This window comes from Amblyomma mixtum, chromosome 2 (assembly GCF_055824585.1).
Source record: "Amblyomma mixtum isolate Tamu chromosome 2, ASM5582458v1, whole genome shotgun sequence".
NCBI classification, from domain to species: domain Eukaryota; kingdom Metazoa; phylum Arthropoda; class Arachnida; order Ixodida; family Ixodidae; genus Amblyomma; species Amblyomma mixtum.
The window spans coordinates 148546735-148565267 of record NC_143013.1 but is presented as its reverse complement, the minus strand read 5'-3'; the positions used below and the strand labels follow the sequence as shown (position 1 = coordinate 148565267).

At 47.5% G+C, this 18533-nt stretch overlaps 1 protein-coding gene across 1 annotated transcript; it reads right to left on the bottom strand.

Moving 5' to 3' along the window:
- Positions 1-16067: 16067 nt before the first annotated feature.
- Positions 16068-17255, bottom strand: LOC149361223 (uncharacterized). Its single transcript, XM_089568022.1, has one exon. The coding sequence runs from the start codon at positions 17253-17255 to the stop codon at positions 16068-16070; it is 1188 nt and encodes a 395-aa protein (XP_089424148.1).
- Between the last annotated feature and the right edge of the window lie 1278 nt (positions 17256-18533).

The window sequence follows — 18533 nt, the reverse complement described above, 5'->3', positions numbered from 1 at the left end:
ACCCACTTCAAATGGTGGAGGTGGACTCTGATCCCGTACTGGAGCTGACAAACGGCACCGTTACCACCCAAATGCCGAGAGACACAGCACCGCCGCCACCGCCGCCGCCATCGGTGCCGCCAGCACCTGTTATCTGCGCTGGTATTTCTCGGCAGCGGAACCAGGCTGTCTTCAGCGGCACCGCCGACAATGATGTCGAGGACTGGCTGGCGTCCTTCGAGCGGGTACGCACGCACATCCGCTGGGACGATACAATGAAGCCTAACAACGTACTCTTCTACCTTCCTGACGTCGCCAACCTCTGGCTCCGCAAACATGAAGCGGACGTAACCACCTGGTCGGCTTTCAAAACGAACTTCGCGGAGGTATTTGGCTGTCCTGGTGTGCGCAAGCTCCGCGCTCGACAGCGCTTGCGTGAGCGGACGCAGCAGCCGGGTGAGACGTTCACCAGCTACGTGGAAGACGTCGTAGACCTGTGCAAGCGCGTCAATTCTGAGATGTCTGAGGCCGACAAAATCATGCACATTATGAAAGGCATCGACGAGGACGCATTTCAAATGCTTCTTGCCAGGTAGCTGGACACCGTTGCCTCCGTCATCAGCTTGTGCCAGAGCTACGAGGAGATCCGCAAGCAACGCGTCCTCGCTCGTCGCCCTATACGACAGGCCGAGGTACAATCCGCGGATGCCGTGGTCGCTGGAGAGCCCCAGTTCATGCAGGAGGTGAAACGGTTTATCCGTGGAGAAGTCGCACGTCAACTCGCGTTCTTGCATGGGGCTCCAGCTCCGTCACCAGCACTTCCTCCGGCCTTTTGGCAGACCATCCAGGCAAAGGTCGCGGATGCCCTGCAGATCGCGGATGCCGTGCCACCCATCCCTCAGCAGGCAGTGGCTGCCTCGCTTACCTACGCTGCCGTCCTGTACCGCCTGGCTTATCATCCCTCGAGCGATTTCTCCGACACCACAGCAGCTCCGCCGCCTTTGTCACCGCGACCTGTTCGGTCGTATCATGCTCCCGCGCCACCATCGTTGCCGTACATGGCGCCGGCGCCCCTTCCCTACCGTCGCCCAAGGCGCACTCGCGACAGCAGGCCCATTTGTTTTGCCTCTGGCATTGCCAGACATGTCGCTCGCTACTGCCGCAATCAGCCCTATTATCCGCCTACTGACGTCATGACGCCCTCAACATACCGAACTTACACACAGCACTGCCGCATGCAACAAAGTCCGCCACTGTCTTCGTTCACCACTGACAGCCAGTCCGCAACGCCGCGCCGCTCTCCTTCTCACCGGTGCCTTTCCCTCTCCCCGATGCGCCGCCGCGTCAGCCCTAAAGAAGCGGAAAACTAGTGAGCGCAGTTACCGAGGCAAGAGCTGCGCCTTCGGTGAACTTTACAAGGCCTCATACGTGCACCGCCAACGTTGTTGCTGTGGTCGTAGACGGTGTTGCGACGTGTGCCCTGACTTACACCGGAGCAGCCCTATCAGTTATGGGCGCGAAATTTTACCGCCGCATCAAGAAAGTTCTGACGCCATTTTCTCGAACTTTACTCCGTACTGCTGACGCCCAGCAAATTCAGCCGCTCGCCGCTTGCACTGCACAAGTTGTTATCCAAGAAGTCATCTACGCAATTGAGTTCGTGGTACTCTCCTCCTGCTCGCATAACGTCATTCTTGGGTGCTACTTTCTGTCGGGACACTCTGGTGTCGTCGACTGCGCCCGTGCTGAAGTCAGTCTCTGTGTCCTACCCGACGACTCACGAGCCGAAACCCCTGAGTATCCGGACAAGCTTCTTCGTTCCCATGATGTCGAACTTCCTGCTTCCTCGTCCGTAGTAGTCTCCCTGTCGCGTGTCTCTCCAGCCGACACACCCGACTCACCTGTTCTCTTTACTCACTCGGCATTGTTCGTTCGCCGCAGAAACCTACCGCTTCTCTTCGCTGTTCTCACGCTGACCTCCGGAGCAGCAACCATGCTCATCAGCAATCATCTACCCTCTCCTTTGACTCTGCTGCGTGGTGAATGCATTGGCTACGTAGCATCGGTTGAACTTCTACAAGTCGTCGACGACATCGAGGCCGCTTCTACACCGTAGCTCGATGCTCTCACCCCGGCTCCCCTGTCACACCGACCACCCTCTGATGTCCTGTACAGTGCTATCGATCGAGACCTTCATTCGACGTGCCGTGACCAGCTGTTCACCCTTTTGTGCGAATTTCTTTCGTCTTTTGATGCGTGCGATACTCCACTCGGCCGTGTTTCCGCTGTCGCACATACTTTCGATACTGGCACCCATCCTCCTCTGCGCCAGCGATCATGTCACGTTTCAGCCCCGGAGCGTCGCGTCATCACCGAGAAAGTGGAAGACATGTTAGAGCGCCGCATTATACAGCCCTCGAAGAGCCCATGGTTTCCCCCGGTCGTTCTCGTTCGAAAGAAGGACGGCTCTATCCGATTTTGCGTGGATTATCGACGGCTGAACACTGCAACCCGGAAAGACGATTATCCTCTTCCACGCATAAATGAAGCCCTAGATTGCTTACAAGGAGCAGAATTTTTTTCGTCACTCAATCTGAGATCTCGTTATTGGCAAATACCCATGGCCGAAGATGACCGCGAAAAAACAGCATTCGCCACGACTGGTGGGTTGTATGAGTTTCACGTAATGCCATTTGGGCTTTGCAAGCCCTGCTACATTCGAAAGAATGATGGATAATGTTTTGCGTGGCCTAAGCCGGAAGACGTGCCTCTGCTACCTTGACGACGTCGTCGTGTTTTCGGCCGACTTCTCGACACATCTGACTCGTCTGCGTTAAGTGCTGACATGCCTCACCACCGCAGGGCTGCAATTCAGTTTGAAAAAATGCCATTTCGGAGCTCGCCAACTGACCATCCTTGGTCACATTGTCTCTAAACACGGCATCCTTCCGGATCCCACAAAACTTCGTGCGGTTGCCGAGTTCCCGAAGCCTTCCACGCCCAAAGAACTGCGAATTTTCATAGGTCTATGCTTATATTTTCAACGATTCATCCGAAATTTCGCCACCATCATTTCACCTTTGACGCGACTTCAAGCTCAAAATTCCTTGCCGTCATGGTGCTCCAAATTTGATGATGCTTTCGTTACAATACGCGGGCTCCTTACTTCACCACCAATACTTCGCCATTACACCCGGACGCGCTCCAACCGAGATCCACACGGATGCTATATAGTGGCATCGGATTTGGTGCTGTGCTTGCACAACAGAAGCCTGGATTTCATGAATATTGTCACGTTGTAGTGACGGCAGTCCAGCGGTCAGGAAGACACCAGAAGGACTTGCAAACGAAGCTGTTTATTAGGGCTGACTTGCGCTCGCAAAAGAACTGAATCATTCGGTGGCGGCGTAAGCAACAAGCGTGCTCGTCAATCGTCGATCTACGAATGCCCGCTGCTCGCGGCATCGTTCAATTTAAAGCCGGCAAGGAAACTTCGAGATAACAGGTCGAGATCATCTAGAGTAATCTAGAAACACGTAATGCAGCTGTTCATGGCTGTGAACAATCGAGATAAGTCCGGTCGCTTCTCTCGTCACGAACAAAAATGATAACACCCCTTTTCTGCGGCCTTGCGCGAACGAACGGACGCTACAATGATACGTGGCATTACCCCCCTCGCAAAGAAGCATCGTCTCGATGCTTTAAAATGAAAATAAACGCGGAGAATGCGAACTTCGAGTCCTTTAGCGTTCGTAATAAGGTTTAAGGGCAGCGGTAAAAGCTTCAAGTCTGGCTGTGTCGTTTTCGTCGTAGTTGTCGGCGTCGTAGTTGTCGTCGTCGTAGGTGTCGTCGTCGTAGGGGTCGTCGTCGTAGTTGAGGCATAGTCTTGTGTTTTCGTCGATGGACGGTCTTAGTTCTTGTGCTCAGAAGCAACCTCACCTCCAGAGGCTGCTTTATTCAGTTTAACCTTCGGGGGCCGGGGGAGCGTCCGCGCACTGCGTAGCCTCGGCTAGGAGATACATAGCGCGGTGACGATGGCGACGGAGAACGAGATGGGCGGCTCTGCTATGAGTATTCTTCCCGACGCAAGAACTCTTCGATTGCGGCCGGTCGCAGGCCAGGCACCTCGACACCTCGTAATCTATGGCTCCTGAGTGCATGTCATGTATTCTGAAGAAAAGTCACAATATCTCTATTATAATTAAAGCCTCGTTCGAGACTGGGTTGGTTTCACACGACTGGAAGGTCGCCGTTATTAATCCGATCTAATTTAAATCCGGGGACAAGAAAATGTTAGAAAATTACAGGCCTATATCTTTAACTTCAAATCCCTGCAAAATTTTTGAGGATATCCATTAAACTTTTTTACTGCATCACTAGATTAAACGCGTAAATGCAGTATTCTACAATTTCAGGACAGCGTTTGGCGCAGTATATCATTGCTTATTAACTATTACGCTAGCATCTCTTAAAATACATTATAAAACCCAAAACTGGGTATGTAATTACTTCATCTAACAGAACTTTACCTTCAGGAGAGTCCAAGGGCAGTGTTCTGGGGTCACTGGTATTTCTGATTTTTATTAATGACATTGTAGACGACCTACAGACCCCCATAAAGCTATTTCATATGACTGTGTTGTATGCAGAAAAATAAATTCTCTATCAGACGTAGCAATCCTGCAGAACGACCTTTACAAAATAGGAAATTGGTGTCTGCGCTGGAATATGAGTCTTAACAGTAATAAATGTAATCAGGTCATTTTTCAAATCAGAAGCTCGAACCTGAAACGCAGTACAAAGATGAAGGCATTATAATAAAAAACGTGTCAGAATGCAAGTACTTTGGTGTTTAATTCACGCAGAGACTTAAATGCAACGCACACATCTAGCAACCAATATCTAAGGGAATTAAGACGTTGTTTTTAATTCGTAGAAATTTCAATTCAGCGTCAAAGTATGTTAACAAAACACATGATTTTTCGCACATCAGATCTATCCTAGAATACGCGTATCCATTATTTCAGACCCTGTATCAGGACTGCTTGATACATTCAACACAAAAACTGCAAAAGAAGGTTGCTCGCTTTGTCGCCAATTACTCTAAGCCTTTTCAAAGTATCATTGAGATGAAGGCCGTGCTGGGCTGTGAATCGTTAAGCGGCAGAAGAAAAGATTTAAGGCTCAAATTCTTGCACAGTATCTTCTATGATCGAACCGGCATTCATTAGCGCAGCTACCTGTAGGAACCAACGTACACCTCGACGAGGCACGATACCACTCCGAAAAAGGCGTGCGAACATGACTGCCAAACGAACGCTTTTGCTAACTGAGTTTAACGCGATAGCGTTAAGAAGCTGGTGTCCCAGAAAAGCCGGTGTCGGCGTTGTTGGCCGTTGGCGTTGTAACACGAGAATCTTTAAACAAAAACCTCGTGGAGATACAGGGAATTGAACCAAAGTATTGCAGGTTTCGAGGCGAGCAGGCGCACAGCACGCTTCGAAAACTTCGTTCGGACTCAAAAGAAAAAAAGTGGGCTTAGTGAATAAGATGCGGTCTTTGACTTCGTGAAGTGTGTTTGTGTACTGATGCGTACGTGAGTAATTACGAGTATGCAAATTTTAGAACGGGAGCCGATGAAAATCGCGTTCTACTCTATAGTGTCAGCTAGAATCACTAGAAGTAAGAAGACTAAAGCAGAAATTGAAACTTTTTTTTCTGATAATGAATGATAAAGTCAAAGTTAATAAACATCACTATGTTGCACCTCCCCTGAAGCGTTGCCCTCGGAAAAATCACAGTAAGGTATTACAACCTATTATTACACGTACTGATGTCTATCGCTACTCCTTTTTTCCCGATGCTGTAGAAATTTGGAATCAACTACCAAGTGACGTTGTGGACCAAACAGATGTAGACAAATTTGTGATAGGTGTGAACGCGTTCCTGGAAGATTACTGTGCAAATCTGTAATTCTGTGCATTTGAGTGTTTCTTTTTTTAGCGAAGAGAATTGCACTTGCGTCTGTATATGTTTCTCTCCCTGTAATGACCCTCATGCAGAGGGTTAACAGTATGAATAAAAAAAAAATAAAGCATTTCAATTTACTCCCATGAGCTGTGGCAACGCAGCGCCATCTATGTTTTAGAGATGAAAGTAAATTTGAACAGCTTGCGCTGAGGAACAGCTTGCCCATTAACGCTATCGAGTCACACCCTTCAGGCGGAGCTTAAGCGTCCGCTCAAGCTTTTTTTTTGTTTTTCAAACGGGCAAATGCAAACGTCAAATCACCTGCTCCTGGATGGTGCTGAAACTTTGCCCTACCGCTTCCACTGCGCTTGTGCCAGGTGCACACAGAACTCGAGCAAGCAATAGAATGGCGCCCAGGAAACGCGTATTACATAGGTTTGTACACTGACGTGCGTACGGCTCCGCTAAGCTAAACCTCTCGGTGTCTACGGTCACCACTCTGTATATGCAACATATGAGTGAACGCTGCCCCGTGTCTGTGATAGGGCTCAGTGTCATCATGTTGGAAACACATGATGACGATGATCAGACAAGAGCAACTCGAATAAGGCCCGTTTTAATCACAAGTCATTAACGCTGAAAGGGCATCCTAAGGCTCCCTTTCTCTGACTGATGCATTCTACAAGTGGCAGTCATCATGTTCTAAAAAGAAACCAGTGCACACCGATGGCGAAGGGCAAAAAAAGACACGTAAATGCGCTTAACTCCCAAATCAGAGTTGCACAGTCGCGCCGTTACAGAAAGGAAGTAGTCCACTCATCGAGGTTGCAAGTTCACTAAAATTACTTTGTGTACGCAATTACGCTCATATTTTGCGCTTTAATTTACGGGAAAGCTAAACACGCATTTGTGCAACACTGAATGGTGGCGCAACAATGAACTGCAACTTTGCAATTTTGTACTTTCGTACAAGTGGCAATTTTGTACTTTCGTACGAAATTGCAACACTCTACGAATAGCAGATTTTGAGAAAGAGCTACTTTAATAGAAAAATAAAACTAATATTGAAACATAGCAAACAAAATTTAAAACTAGATTTGAGTTCTAATGCAAGTTGTGTCTATATTTAACATTCCTTGCAAATTTTATAGCCATAACTTTTATTACAACAGCTGTGCAGCTAACCTTTGAGACTCATTTTCAAAGCCTCCCCCCGCTCGAAGTATTTGCAAATTCCTTTCGCTCGGTTAGGGCTGCCGTTTAATATTGCTGTCGTCGTCTTCTTCGGTGAAACCGTCGAAGGGCATTCCTACAGTGTTCTGTAGGCATTCCCTTAAGCTGGTGTGTGAGCTTCTTCAGAAGTATGTTATCTAGGCCAGAGGATTTTCACGCTAAAACTTCTTTTCCTTCACTTTTCTCTCAAACTTTTTATTTATTATTTTTATTAGCAGTAGTAGTAGTTTTTAAACAGTTATTCTCCACCCTCACCTTTTTGTTTCCTCGAATTTAGTTGCTCTCTGTTCAAAATTTGTCACAATTCGTTATTTGCTTTTCCAGATTCCTCCATTTTTATTTATGAACCGTTTGAGGTAAGTCTGGATTACTTTTTTCCGCTTTGGTCCTGCACCAAACTCTGGCCAATCCTCCACCGTGTGTACGTGCTATTGATTCAGAGACAACAACAGAGCCGTCAACGGAGAGGGCACTTCATGTCTGGATCCATCCGCACTCCGCGCTGGCCCCGGTAGGCATCGGAGAACTGACGCATATTCATAGCCTGCACGAAGAACCGACACGTTCTAGCGGCGTAGCGCATATCCCCGGAGGCTCTCTGCTGGCAACACTTGGTGCACTGCAGTACGAAGAGCTGCCGCGCGTACATCGCCACATGCGGAAGAATGGCGTCTCGGCGACGTGGTGGCCCCGTAAAGCTGGTTGGTTGGTTTTATGGGGTTTAACGTCCCAAAGCGACTCAGGATATGAGAGACGTCGTAGTGAAGGGCTCCGGAAATTTCGACCACCTGTGGTTCTTTAACCTGCACTCGCATCTCACGGTACAGGGGCCTCTAGAATTCCGCCTCCATTTAAATTCGACCGCCGCGGCCGGGATCGAACCAGCGTCTTTCGGGTCAGTGGCCGAACACCATAACCACTGAGCCAACGCGGCGGCTTTCTCCGTAAAGCATCAAGATGCTGCCCAGGTCACCGATCTTCTCAGAGTCGATGGCATGGTACAGCATGGCCTGCCGCGCATACGGCACAGCCTTCATTTGCGCCTTCGCGTTTACGAACATTGATCCCTCTGTAGTACATCCCATAGATGTCAGTGCTCAAAGTTAGATGTCAGTCTTCTTTTCCGATGGTTGCTTTTCCGATTTGTCAAGTTCACGGAATTCATGAAATAAATCGATGAGGGCCAAGTGCCTCATTGTGCGAAGTCGGCGCGGAGAGTGCTGAGGGATCGCCAGTAGTCGATGGAGCTGTTCGACGACGAGTTTCTAGCGAGGCACGAATTTTCGAAGCCTGTCGTGCTGGAACTCTTGCCTATGCTGCCGTTGCACCGCTACCCGGACGACCGTACCGCCGCTTCTGAGACTGCTTACAGCCCTTTGCTTTTACGCTCCGGGAACCCTCCAAGCCATCACCGGCCACTTGTTAGTGTACGACGGCTTCCCGCGTGCTATCTACTGCACGCGCCTTCATCGCAGCAACATTGTTTCCGGCACTGGCCAAGTTTTTCTAAGCCGGAAATATGCACAAATTAAAGCAGGAGGCGCACATGCGAGAACTCAGCCGGCGCTCTGCACGGGTCGCCGCTTGTGAACTACCGCACCACTGCAAGCAATGACACATCGAGCGGCAAGCATCGATGCGCCGCTTGGCTAAAGCTCCGTCCACAGCCGATGTCAAGCTTTGCCATCGCGCCGCAGTGTCTGACCACTGTTTGGTTTGGTGTACTTGAAGTTCGCACTAGAGAACACAAAACGGCCATTGTATCAGAAATAATGCCTCCTATACTCGAGCAGCTACAAGGCATGCTATGCTAGTTGCGAGCTTTAGGCTACAACAGCGCCCGCGGGCACGGCGGGTGACGAATTGTGCCTGGCTGCCCTGGTCGTTCGCATCGGAGCCGCAGCTTGCGGCGTATCACGTGACACATCACATGCCGCAACTGGCCAGGGGGAGCGGTCGAGCAGCAGCTAGCGCAGCGGCCCACGTGACTGCCAAGTGCGCAGCTATGGCGTCGATGAAGAAGACCGAGGCACCTGCCGAGCACGATTTTGCACATGCGACTCGCCTCTCTTTAGAGGTCAAAGACAAGAACCAGTTCACCTTCAGGTTCAGCATGGGACGAATAGAACTTTTCGCTCTAAAAACGCACATATGCACAACACGCCACGAATCACATGAAAATAAACAAAAAGCGACGCCGACTCAACAAAGCTTTTTGTAGCGACGACTGCCTATAACTGTGGTTAGAGGAAACGTGCAGCAAAATAACAGTCAGGCTGGTTAATTTTGTCTGTTGAATGGTCATGACAGCTCCAGTATATGTTAAAATTGTTTCTATAGTACAGAAAGACGTTATCACTACATGCGCTGATGGGGGAAGCATTTACGTTTCTTTAGCCTCGATACCATACCCCTTCTGCGGACAAGGGCGCTTTCCGTAAAGCTGCCGAAAGGTGGATTTCTGAAAAACGGCTTGACCTTTCCCTTACCTGTCACTTCCAGTAACCTATCTTAAAGTTGCCTGTCGAGTTAGGCAAATGTAAGGCGAGTTTGCGAACATGCATGTTCGCTAGTTTCTGTGGCTTGTTTCTGCGCGTTTAGTTCAAAGCAAGCTGCACAAAAAAAAAAGGAACATACGAGGCACGGCAAGCTGAAGGCGTGGACTACGTGGTGGGTGGATAGCATCCATTTCGTTTCGAAATATCGAGGTTAGATGAAATAGCTAAGTAAAAAACGCGGCAAGCAGTGCTTTTTGAAGTGCATTAAACTGTGTACTCTTTGGTAGCTTTTTTTGTTTTCTGCAGATGCACTTCTATCGAACATTTCAAAAACATTCTCCCACTGCTTTTCGGCCTCTACAGTTCGCGAAATAATACCTCGTGACGGTGCACGTTCCGCCGCACTGCGCAGACAACAGGTATAGTGCAATTTGTCCAAATCCCTCTTGCTTTTTATAGTGTCGAAAACACTTTTCGGGAATTCAAAAGGCGTAGTGAATCGTCTCCTAAATACCCCTCTTACGCTAGCATCTTTTCGCCAGAAATTAAATTTGAAAAACACTTTCCGAGCTCGCAAAATTTCAGATAGGTTACTTTTATCCAACAACGGTAATTTATCAACGCATAAATTGGACGAATGTCATCTGTGCATGAATTTTAAATCCACGTGCTCGTTGTTCGCATTGACGAATACAGCCTCTGCTTCCCATTATAAAATTGGGAAGCACAATACCGGATGCCACTATTCTCTTGTAACACACCACCTAGGAATATCCGCCGCTAAAGCCCACCTAACGAGGTTCGAAATGGCGGCAGGTCATCACTAAAGCGAAGGCTGAATGCGGAACGCTGGTGAGACAGTTCTGGTAGAAACTAATTATAGGTGCTGCCTAATGTCTGCCAAAGGCTCTATTCGCACACTCCATTAACTTTTGGCACGTTCTCAGGCGATAATGCGTTATACGAACTGGCCAGACACCTGTGGGCGCTGGCGGCCCTCATGGACGCACAGCAGACAACCGGCTAGTCTTTCAGTGGCTTCGGCTACTCAAAGGACTGAAGGCACGTCTCAGCAATTCCGGAGCCGCATATTTCGACGTTCGTGCGGTTTCCGCAGCCCGAGTCCTTCGTTCATATACGTTTCTTTGTTTCCGTAGTTCCACAAAGAACTGATGAATTGTTTTCGTCGTACTCGATGCCTCTCAAGTTGAAACCATGAATTATCTCGTGACCAATACAGGAGAAAAAAAAAGCTATAATATTAACGCACCCGTATGAATAGAAATTATAAGAGAACGAGTTTAAAACGGATACGAACTACGAAACAAAAGGCATGTTGAGTCAATAAAGTAAACAGCATAATCAAACGCGACACAAATGTATATCAACAGAGTTATGACTTGCTAGCATTCACCGGAGTGTTGCTATGTCTACAAATAAGGGCACACCTTATTTATTTATTTATTTATTTTGAAGATACTACCATCCTTGCAAGCATTGCAAGCATGCAAGATACTACCATCCCCAAAGCATTGCAAGACATTTTTCAACATAGTTTGCGCACGCAAAAATGGAAAATGAAGGCACATGAGTGTTACTTGTAGACCATCGCTGTGACAGGGATAATGACCACAAATAAATAAGCAGAACACGTTACACTTTATCTCTTTCCAGTAAAAGATTTACATATCCATGTTTTTCATTAGCGCGCCGCAGAATGACTCAGCCGACCGACTTTCCACTCTGTCTGGAGATAAGCAAGTTCCAAGTTGGACCGTTCGTAGGAAATACGACTTTTTTAAACCAACAGTTTTAATAGAATATTCCTTTAATTTTTTTATTTTGAGTGATGCGATCGCGTTGGACGTCTATTGACTGATTCAATCTATCTTTTCTTGTCTACTCCCTAGCTTATCATCGTACAGTAAATACATGAAATTCAACCTTTTTCTATAGCGTCTGATTCATGGTGGGTCAAAGCCAGCCTGTTTAGCAAGTATGCTTGGTGAAGTGCGGCAGCTGTAGGAGCTGAATATAAATCTTGGCGATTTTCTTTGGATGCTCTCCAACTTATTGATGTTTTGCTGGGTCCATCTATCCCGTACAATAGAGCAATATTCAAGGATTGGTCTAATAGAGTTTTTATACGCTAGAAGTTTTATTTCTTGTGTTCACTGTTGAAAACATCTCCCCAGATATCCCAGTTTCTGCATTGCCTTTTTTGTTATGTAGATTGTGTGTTCATTCCATCTCAGGTCGGATGTTAAAACTGCGCCTAAATATTTGTAACTTCTTACAGAAGAGAGAACTTGTCCACCGATGCAGTATTTAAAGTGTAATGGTTGCCGTGTTCTAGTGACTGTCATTGCTACTGTTTTCTTTGTGTTTATTTTCATTTGCCATGTCAAGCACCATGTAACCATCACGCAAACATCACATCACATCATGTCAACATCACAGTTTAAGAAAAATTATACTTCGTCCGGCCCTCGAACCCTGTAGCAACTCTTGTCTGGCGCAGCCTAGTGGCGTAGTCGTCAGAAGTGCATGCAAATTTATTTGCAGAATGGAACTTCCGGGTACTCGGCGATGCCCTATTCCTCCGAAGATGGCGGGCACAGTGCCGCGAAGCTCAATTCGCTATCCGCTGTCGGCGGCAGCCATTAACGCCGCAGGAATTTATTGCCGCTGCACCGACGGATGCGACAAAACCAGCAAATGCGCTGCTACTGATTTATCCTTCAGCGCGCGCTTCGCCGTCGGAAAAAGTTGACCCATCCCATCCCGTTGCGCAGTGGCAGCAATGTGGGAGCGAGAATAGCTTCCAACGACTCTGTTTAAAAATGCGGCTCACGAGACAATGCCCGCCTGACCTCATAGTGTCCGATGCAGAGTGTATCCAGTAAGGGAGCGAGCTGACGCTACGATCTGTAGCCAACGCTCGGGGCAAGAAAGATCATTGGTTGGGAACTGTTGGTGCCATCCCGGGGCGTGAACAGGTGACATGACTTGTAAAACTTTCTTTACGAAACTTTTTTAAGTGCACTGCTTGCAATCGACACGAGGAGATAGCGAGCTAGTAAGCTAGGTTGCGCCTTTGTTGGCCCTGAAGGGAATATGTAACCCGGTGCCAAGCATGAATAAAGAAAAGGTACTCTTACTTCTCAGTTGAGCACGGGCGGTGACGGCGAAGAACCTTCTACGCTGGACTCACACCACATCTCTGAGATAATAAAATAAAATAACTATTCTTAAGCAACAAACACGATAAATATGCCGCCATAACGAAGAATCTGCATTTGTTAATGGCGACCTGGTAGATCTTGAAAATCATGCCTATAGAAAGACCTCAGAATTTTTCATGCCGCAGGTACCACAGAGCGTAAGTCACGCGCAACGCACTGGAAATATTTTTTGCCGGCATCAGATTTTCATAAAAAGAAAGCTCGAATAAACACACCATTGGTATTTTTCTGTTGGTTTAAGGGACTTGCACATTGTTACAAATAAGCCACAATCGTCTTGGTACACCTTTGACATCTAGCCATAATATGAGAGGGAAGAAAACGCTGTTTCCACATCTCGTGTGTGCCACCTTGTGATGAGTGGTAAGCAACGTTCAAGATAGCGTATGTCACGGGCAGCAAACAGCACTTACTCACAGATAATTTCTTCTTTTCATCCTCATCACTAGCTATTTAAAGAATAGCGTTAAGTCTTCTCGTGCTTTAAACAACAAGAATATTGTTACGTGGTCCAAGGCATGAACGACGCAAGAGCGACTGGCCGAGGACACAGCGCACAGACCGAGAGTGCCGAACCCGCACAGGACACAGAGCAAAAAGCACGGAGCACAAAAGCCCAGAACACGAGGCCACCGGGACACTTCGTGCAAGTCGCCTCCATTCGTATTATCAATTGCAATATGAACAATCAATAACAATACAAGACTGTTCTCGTAGCCCAATAAGCCTAATATCGCACATATTTTGTGCAACTACCTTCTATAAAAGTTTTCTTAAACTTTACTGGCATTAAGCTGTCTGTTTTCCAGTTATACCGCACCAAGTATTTCCCTTCAATATACACCCAGCTATCGGTGCGTCTGGCGTCGGTTAATAATTCATGTGTCAGAAAACCAACATTACCAAAAATGTGCTTTTCAACACTAAATTAACTCACTCGAAAAACGCAACCGAAAAGTTTCTGTTGTCACAACAGATTTTCTGTAATGTATTTCAGAAAAAAGTTGTAGCAAGAAAAAGTTTTTGTAGTAGCAACATAATTTTGGTACTTACTATAGAAATGTACTACAGAACTTCAGACTACAGAAAAGTACTACAGAAAAACTGCGGGACCACAGGAAAATGCTCTAAAACGACACAAAATTCTGTCGTTACGACGAACCTACAAAACACTCTATCGTATTTTTGACAGGATTGTCGTTTTTTCTTTCGACTGGGTGCTCAAAGCATGCTTGCGCTTGTCGTGAAATCATACAACCAAGATTTTTCAACTGTAGATCAACATATCTACCGGTACAAAAATTTTTTTCAGATAGCCCATAGGCTCTCCTTAGGATTTTGTTATTGAAGTCTGCTTTTGCAAACACAGATCGTATAGAGACTAGGCTTTATACAATCTGATTATTTATGGCCGTGAGCATCAGTTGAGCGACGTAGTTTTTGAATGTTTTGAAGAATATAGCACTCAACCCATCTGGCCCAGTGGCGTTCCCAGATGGTAGATCGTCTATTGTTTTTTCTATCTCCTGCAAAGTAATTGGCAGCTCTAGGCGCTGCTTGATTTCATCGTCAAGTGTTGGCATCAATTGTAAGAAGTTTACATGAAAACCTTCTACAGTCTGGCACTTGTTACTAAAAAGTTCTGTGAAGTGGTCCACAAAGGCGTTCTGAATATCTCCTGGATCGCTGGTAATTGCGTCTCCGTATCTTATCTTCCTGATTTCTTTCTGGCAAGCGTACCGTTTTTCGTCCGCGAGCGCTCGCTTTGTAGGCGTTTCGCCTGCCCACAATTTTTCGGACCTTGCACGTACGACAGCAGCTTTATATTTTTCTGTGTCATTGCGTTCCAGTTCGCATTTCACATCTCTGATTTCTTTTGTGAACATTCCAGGAGCTGTGCTTCCGTGTTCAGCAAGCATTCCAGTTCAGCGTGCAGGGTTCTTTCTTTTTCTTTCTCTTTATACCTAATCACACTGCTCCTTTCCATTGCTTTAAGCTTCACCTGCTCTTTGAATCTTTCCCATTCCATTGCAAAAGAAACTGGTTGGGCAATAAGAATGTTCTCAAAATCAGTCTTAATTTTCATCACGAATTCTTCAGCCTCCAAAAGTTTAGCATTCAGTTTCCACAGGTGCCAGTTAAAGCGTGTTTTCCTGCTCTTTTTTCCAAAAGTGGCACTCACAAGACAATGATCACTGAAAGTAACTGGTTGTACATGATAACTAGAGCATAAGGGAACAAGATCAACTGACACATATACTCTGCCCAATCGCGCACGACTATCGCGCTGAAAGTGCGTGTATTCCGGACAGCTCCCAGTGGAGAACACACTGCCAATATCCTCTAAGCTGTAGTCCCTAACAAATGCGTTCAGCATTTCAGCACTCTTATCTCTAAATTTTCTGCACCTAGCTCTGTCAACAGCCATGAACACGCAATTGAAGTCCCCAAGAACAACCAAAATTTTGTCGCACTTGAACCATGACTCCAAGGATTCAAAAAAATTCTGACGCTTTCCACATTCAGAGCATATACACAAATAACACGCCAACATAATTTCGAAAAGGTGAAATCAACAACCAAAAGACGGCCACTTTCACAAGAAAAAAACCGACTCCACGCCTATACCCAAAGTGTTGCAAATAAATAAGAGGCATCCACCAGATGCACCTACAGAATGGCAAACGCACACATGAAAATTTGCCTGAAAAGGAACCACCATGCGGCCGGCATGTTCCTCTGACTCTATATTGGACTCTTGGACTGCTATCAGGTCTAGATCATTGTCTAAAAGGAGGCGGTGAAGCTGGTACTGCCGCCTTCTTGCTCCAAGCCCTCTGACATTCAGTGCGGCTACACCAAGTGGTGTGTCCAGCTTAAATACCATGTGTTATAGAGAGAGAAAACACGCTTCTGGCCGTCGCGTTCCTACCTCCGTGGTCGGTGTGGCTTACGTCGGTGGACGGTTCGCATCGTCTGCATGACCATGCGGCTTACCAAAGAAACGTCCGGTGGCGATTGGAAGCACGTCAGAGGAGCAACCCCGATTTTTTTTTTTTTGAACACAGACGCATCGCCGCTGCCGGATCTTGAAGATGATCGACGAAGAGTTGACATTCACACTAACACGGTCTCACTAGAGCTACGGAGGCGCTTTACCCGCCTGCCGCGTGTCGGCCGAAAAGTTCGGCCGTGGCCTTAGCGTCGAGCGTCTGACTCCCGATGTCTTCGGCGGCGGTTCATCATTGCCCCCATCAGGCGGCATCTTCTCACCTACGCTCTCGTCATGCGACCGCTTCGCAGCTGTCATAGCGGCCTCTTCCTTGCTTGTGTCCATGGCGACGTTGTCATCACTCTCCACGCTGCTCGGGGTGTCCAACGCGACTTCCGTCGCGTCCGTCACCTTACCATTGTCGTCTTGTTGAGAGCCATGCTCCACTGATGCTGCAGCTGCTACTTGACTGGTCGTCGTCGTCACCTTTTTTTGAAGAGTCGTCAACGTAGGTCCATCTTGCACAACTGGTTGCCCAGTTGTTTTGGCTGCCTCTTCCGCATCCGCTTCATCCATCAGATGTTCGGACGCATCTTCACTGGTCCCAGGTCCTGCGATGTTCGCGTAAGTGCGAGAACACTGGCCTTCTTCATGGCCAAAACGCCGACAGGTTCCGCAACGCGGGACTCGGCACTCCCGACGAATATGGCCCGTACTTCGGCAGCGAAGACACAAAGGGGGTCTTCCGGGTACCACAACGAGTGCCAACTCAACGCCAACGTTCAGCTGATGAGGCAAATCGTCAAGTTTAACACCGGCCTTCAACTTCATGGTGACGAGCCTTGTGGTCGACCCCTTCTCTGAGACGCCTTTCACTCGCCAGCGTTCCAGGGCCACTTCTGCGACCTTCCCGTACGGCGCAAGGACGACACGCACGTCCTCGTCGGACACGTTATGGAGCAGCCAATGGAGCTTGAGGCGGACGTCCTGGTTCGTCGGGTCGATCACTAAGCAGCGGCGTTCCTTCACGAGCAGCTCACCGACGCCAGCAATCTTCCGCGCTGCATCGGCATCCTTCATTGTGATAGCCCAGACGTGGCTCATGCGATACGCCCCCAGGGCGATAACGTCAGGGAGCAGCGCATGCTGGGCTAACGCGTCTCGGAAATCTTCCACCCGGTAAGGGCGGGCCGTGATGTCGGCGTGCAAAAAAACGGTATTTAAAACAAAACGCCCTGTAGGCAGACCTGGCAGAACAACCTGGTAGGAACTTTCCTGCTCAGTAACCCTGTTTCCGCGGCCAGACAAGGCCGCTGAAGCCGCTCCTGCGGAGCCCATGATCGCACGTCCGAACACTGCGGTGGCCGGAAGTCACGGAGAACGATTGCGTTATATTTGGATGACAAGACTTGCGCTATGCTTCTCGCTACTTAAGAATTCGACGGTTTGGTGCGAGGTCAAATGTTTATTTGTCAGGTTTAAGGAGCTGAACTACAGCCGATTGCACTTCCACTGATATTGTAAATCTTGATGTGCTCTGTGATAAGCACCGAAAGATCTGATATTTGTATGTATTTTAATTTTCACAGCGCCTGCACCATTCATGGTAGTACTCTCATTGCGCACCTATTGTTAACTACAGTCGGAGCTCTTGCATGAAAATACCTGGCGTTATTCGCGCAACAGCTCAACTAAGCTCAAAAGGCAATATTTGCCTTCTAGCTGAACGTTTGTCCAAGCACATTGGAAACGCCTAACGTCATACTGTTTGGATTGGCGCTGTTTACAACAAGAGGGCACAAGCAGAGAATCAAGGAGAAAATTATTTAAAACAGGCCAAGAGTTTTTTTTTATGCGTTGGTTGGGCACTTGCTAATCGCTTGTTCATCCCTTCTTTTCCGCGTGTTTCAAACAGCAAGGCCCACTCTATAAGAGGCACTCATCAGCGGCTATGTGTTTCGCACGAGATTGATGTAAGCTGATACGATGCATATCGGTGCTCTTGTGTACGCACGAGTGTCGCGTGTCAGTTGAGGTATGCCACATATGTAATAAGTCTATACATGTAACATTTCCGTAGCACGTGAACTACTATATATGCAGCACATGTGTTCATCCGTGACATTTGTGACGCGTATGACCTGGTACGCAGCCTATGCGCGTTCATGCGAGACACATTTGTGACACATATTAACTCGTATGAAGCATATGTGGTGATACGAGGCGCATTTGTCGACACATATGGCTCATATGATACGAGGCACATATGTGGCACATATGAACTCGTATGAAGCCTATATGTGTTCATATGAGGCACATATACTGACACATATAACTCATATGGGCTGCATACGAGTTCATATGAAGCACATATACTGACACATATAACTCATATGGGCTGCATACGAGTTCATACGAGACACATATCTGACACATAGCTGGTATGCAACACATATGGAATGATACGAGACGCATATGAATTCATATGAGATTTTTCGATAGGGATACCATAAACTTTTTTCGCATTTGCGTTTGGAAGCTTATGGGCGTCGTCATCAAGTAAACGGCTCCGAAGCAGCACGTATAACGGAAGGAACGAAAAAATAATGGCTGTAT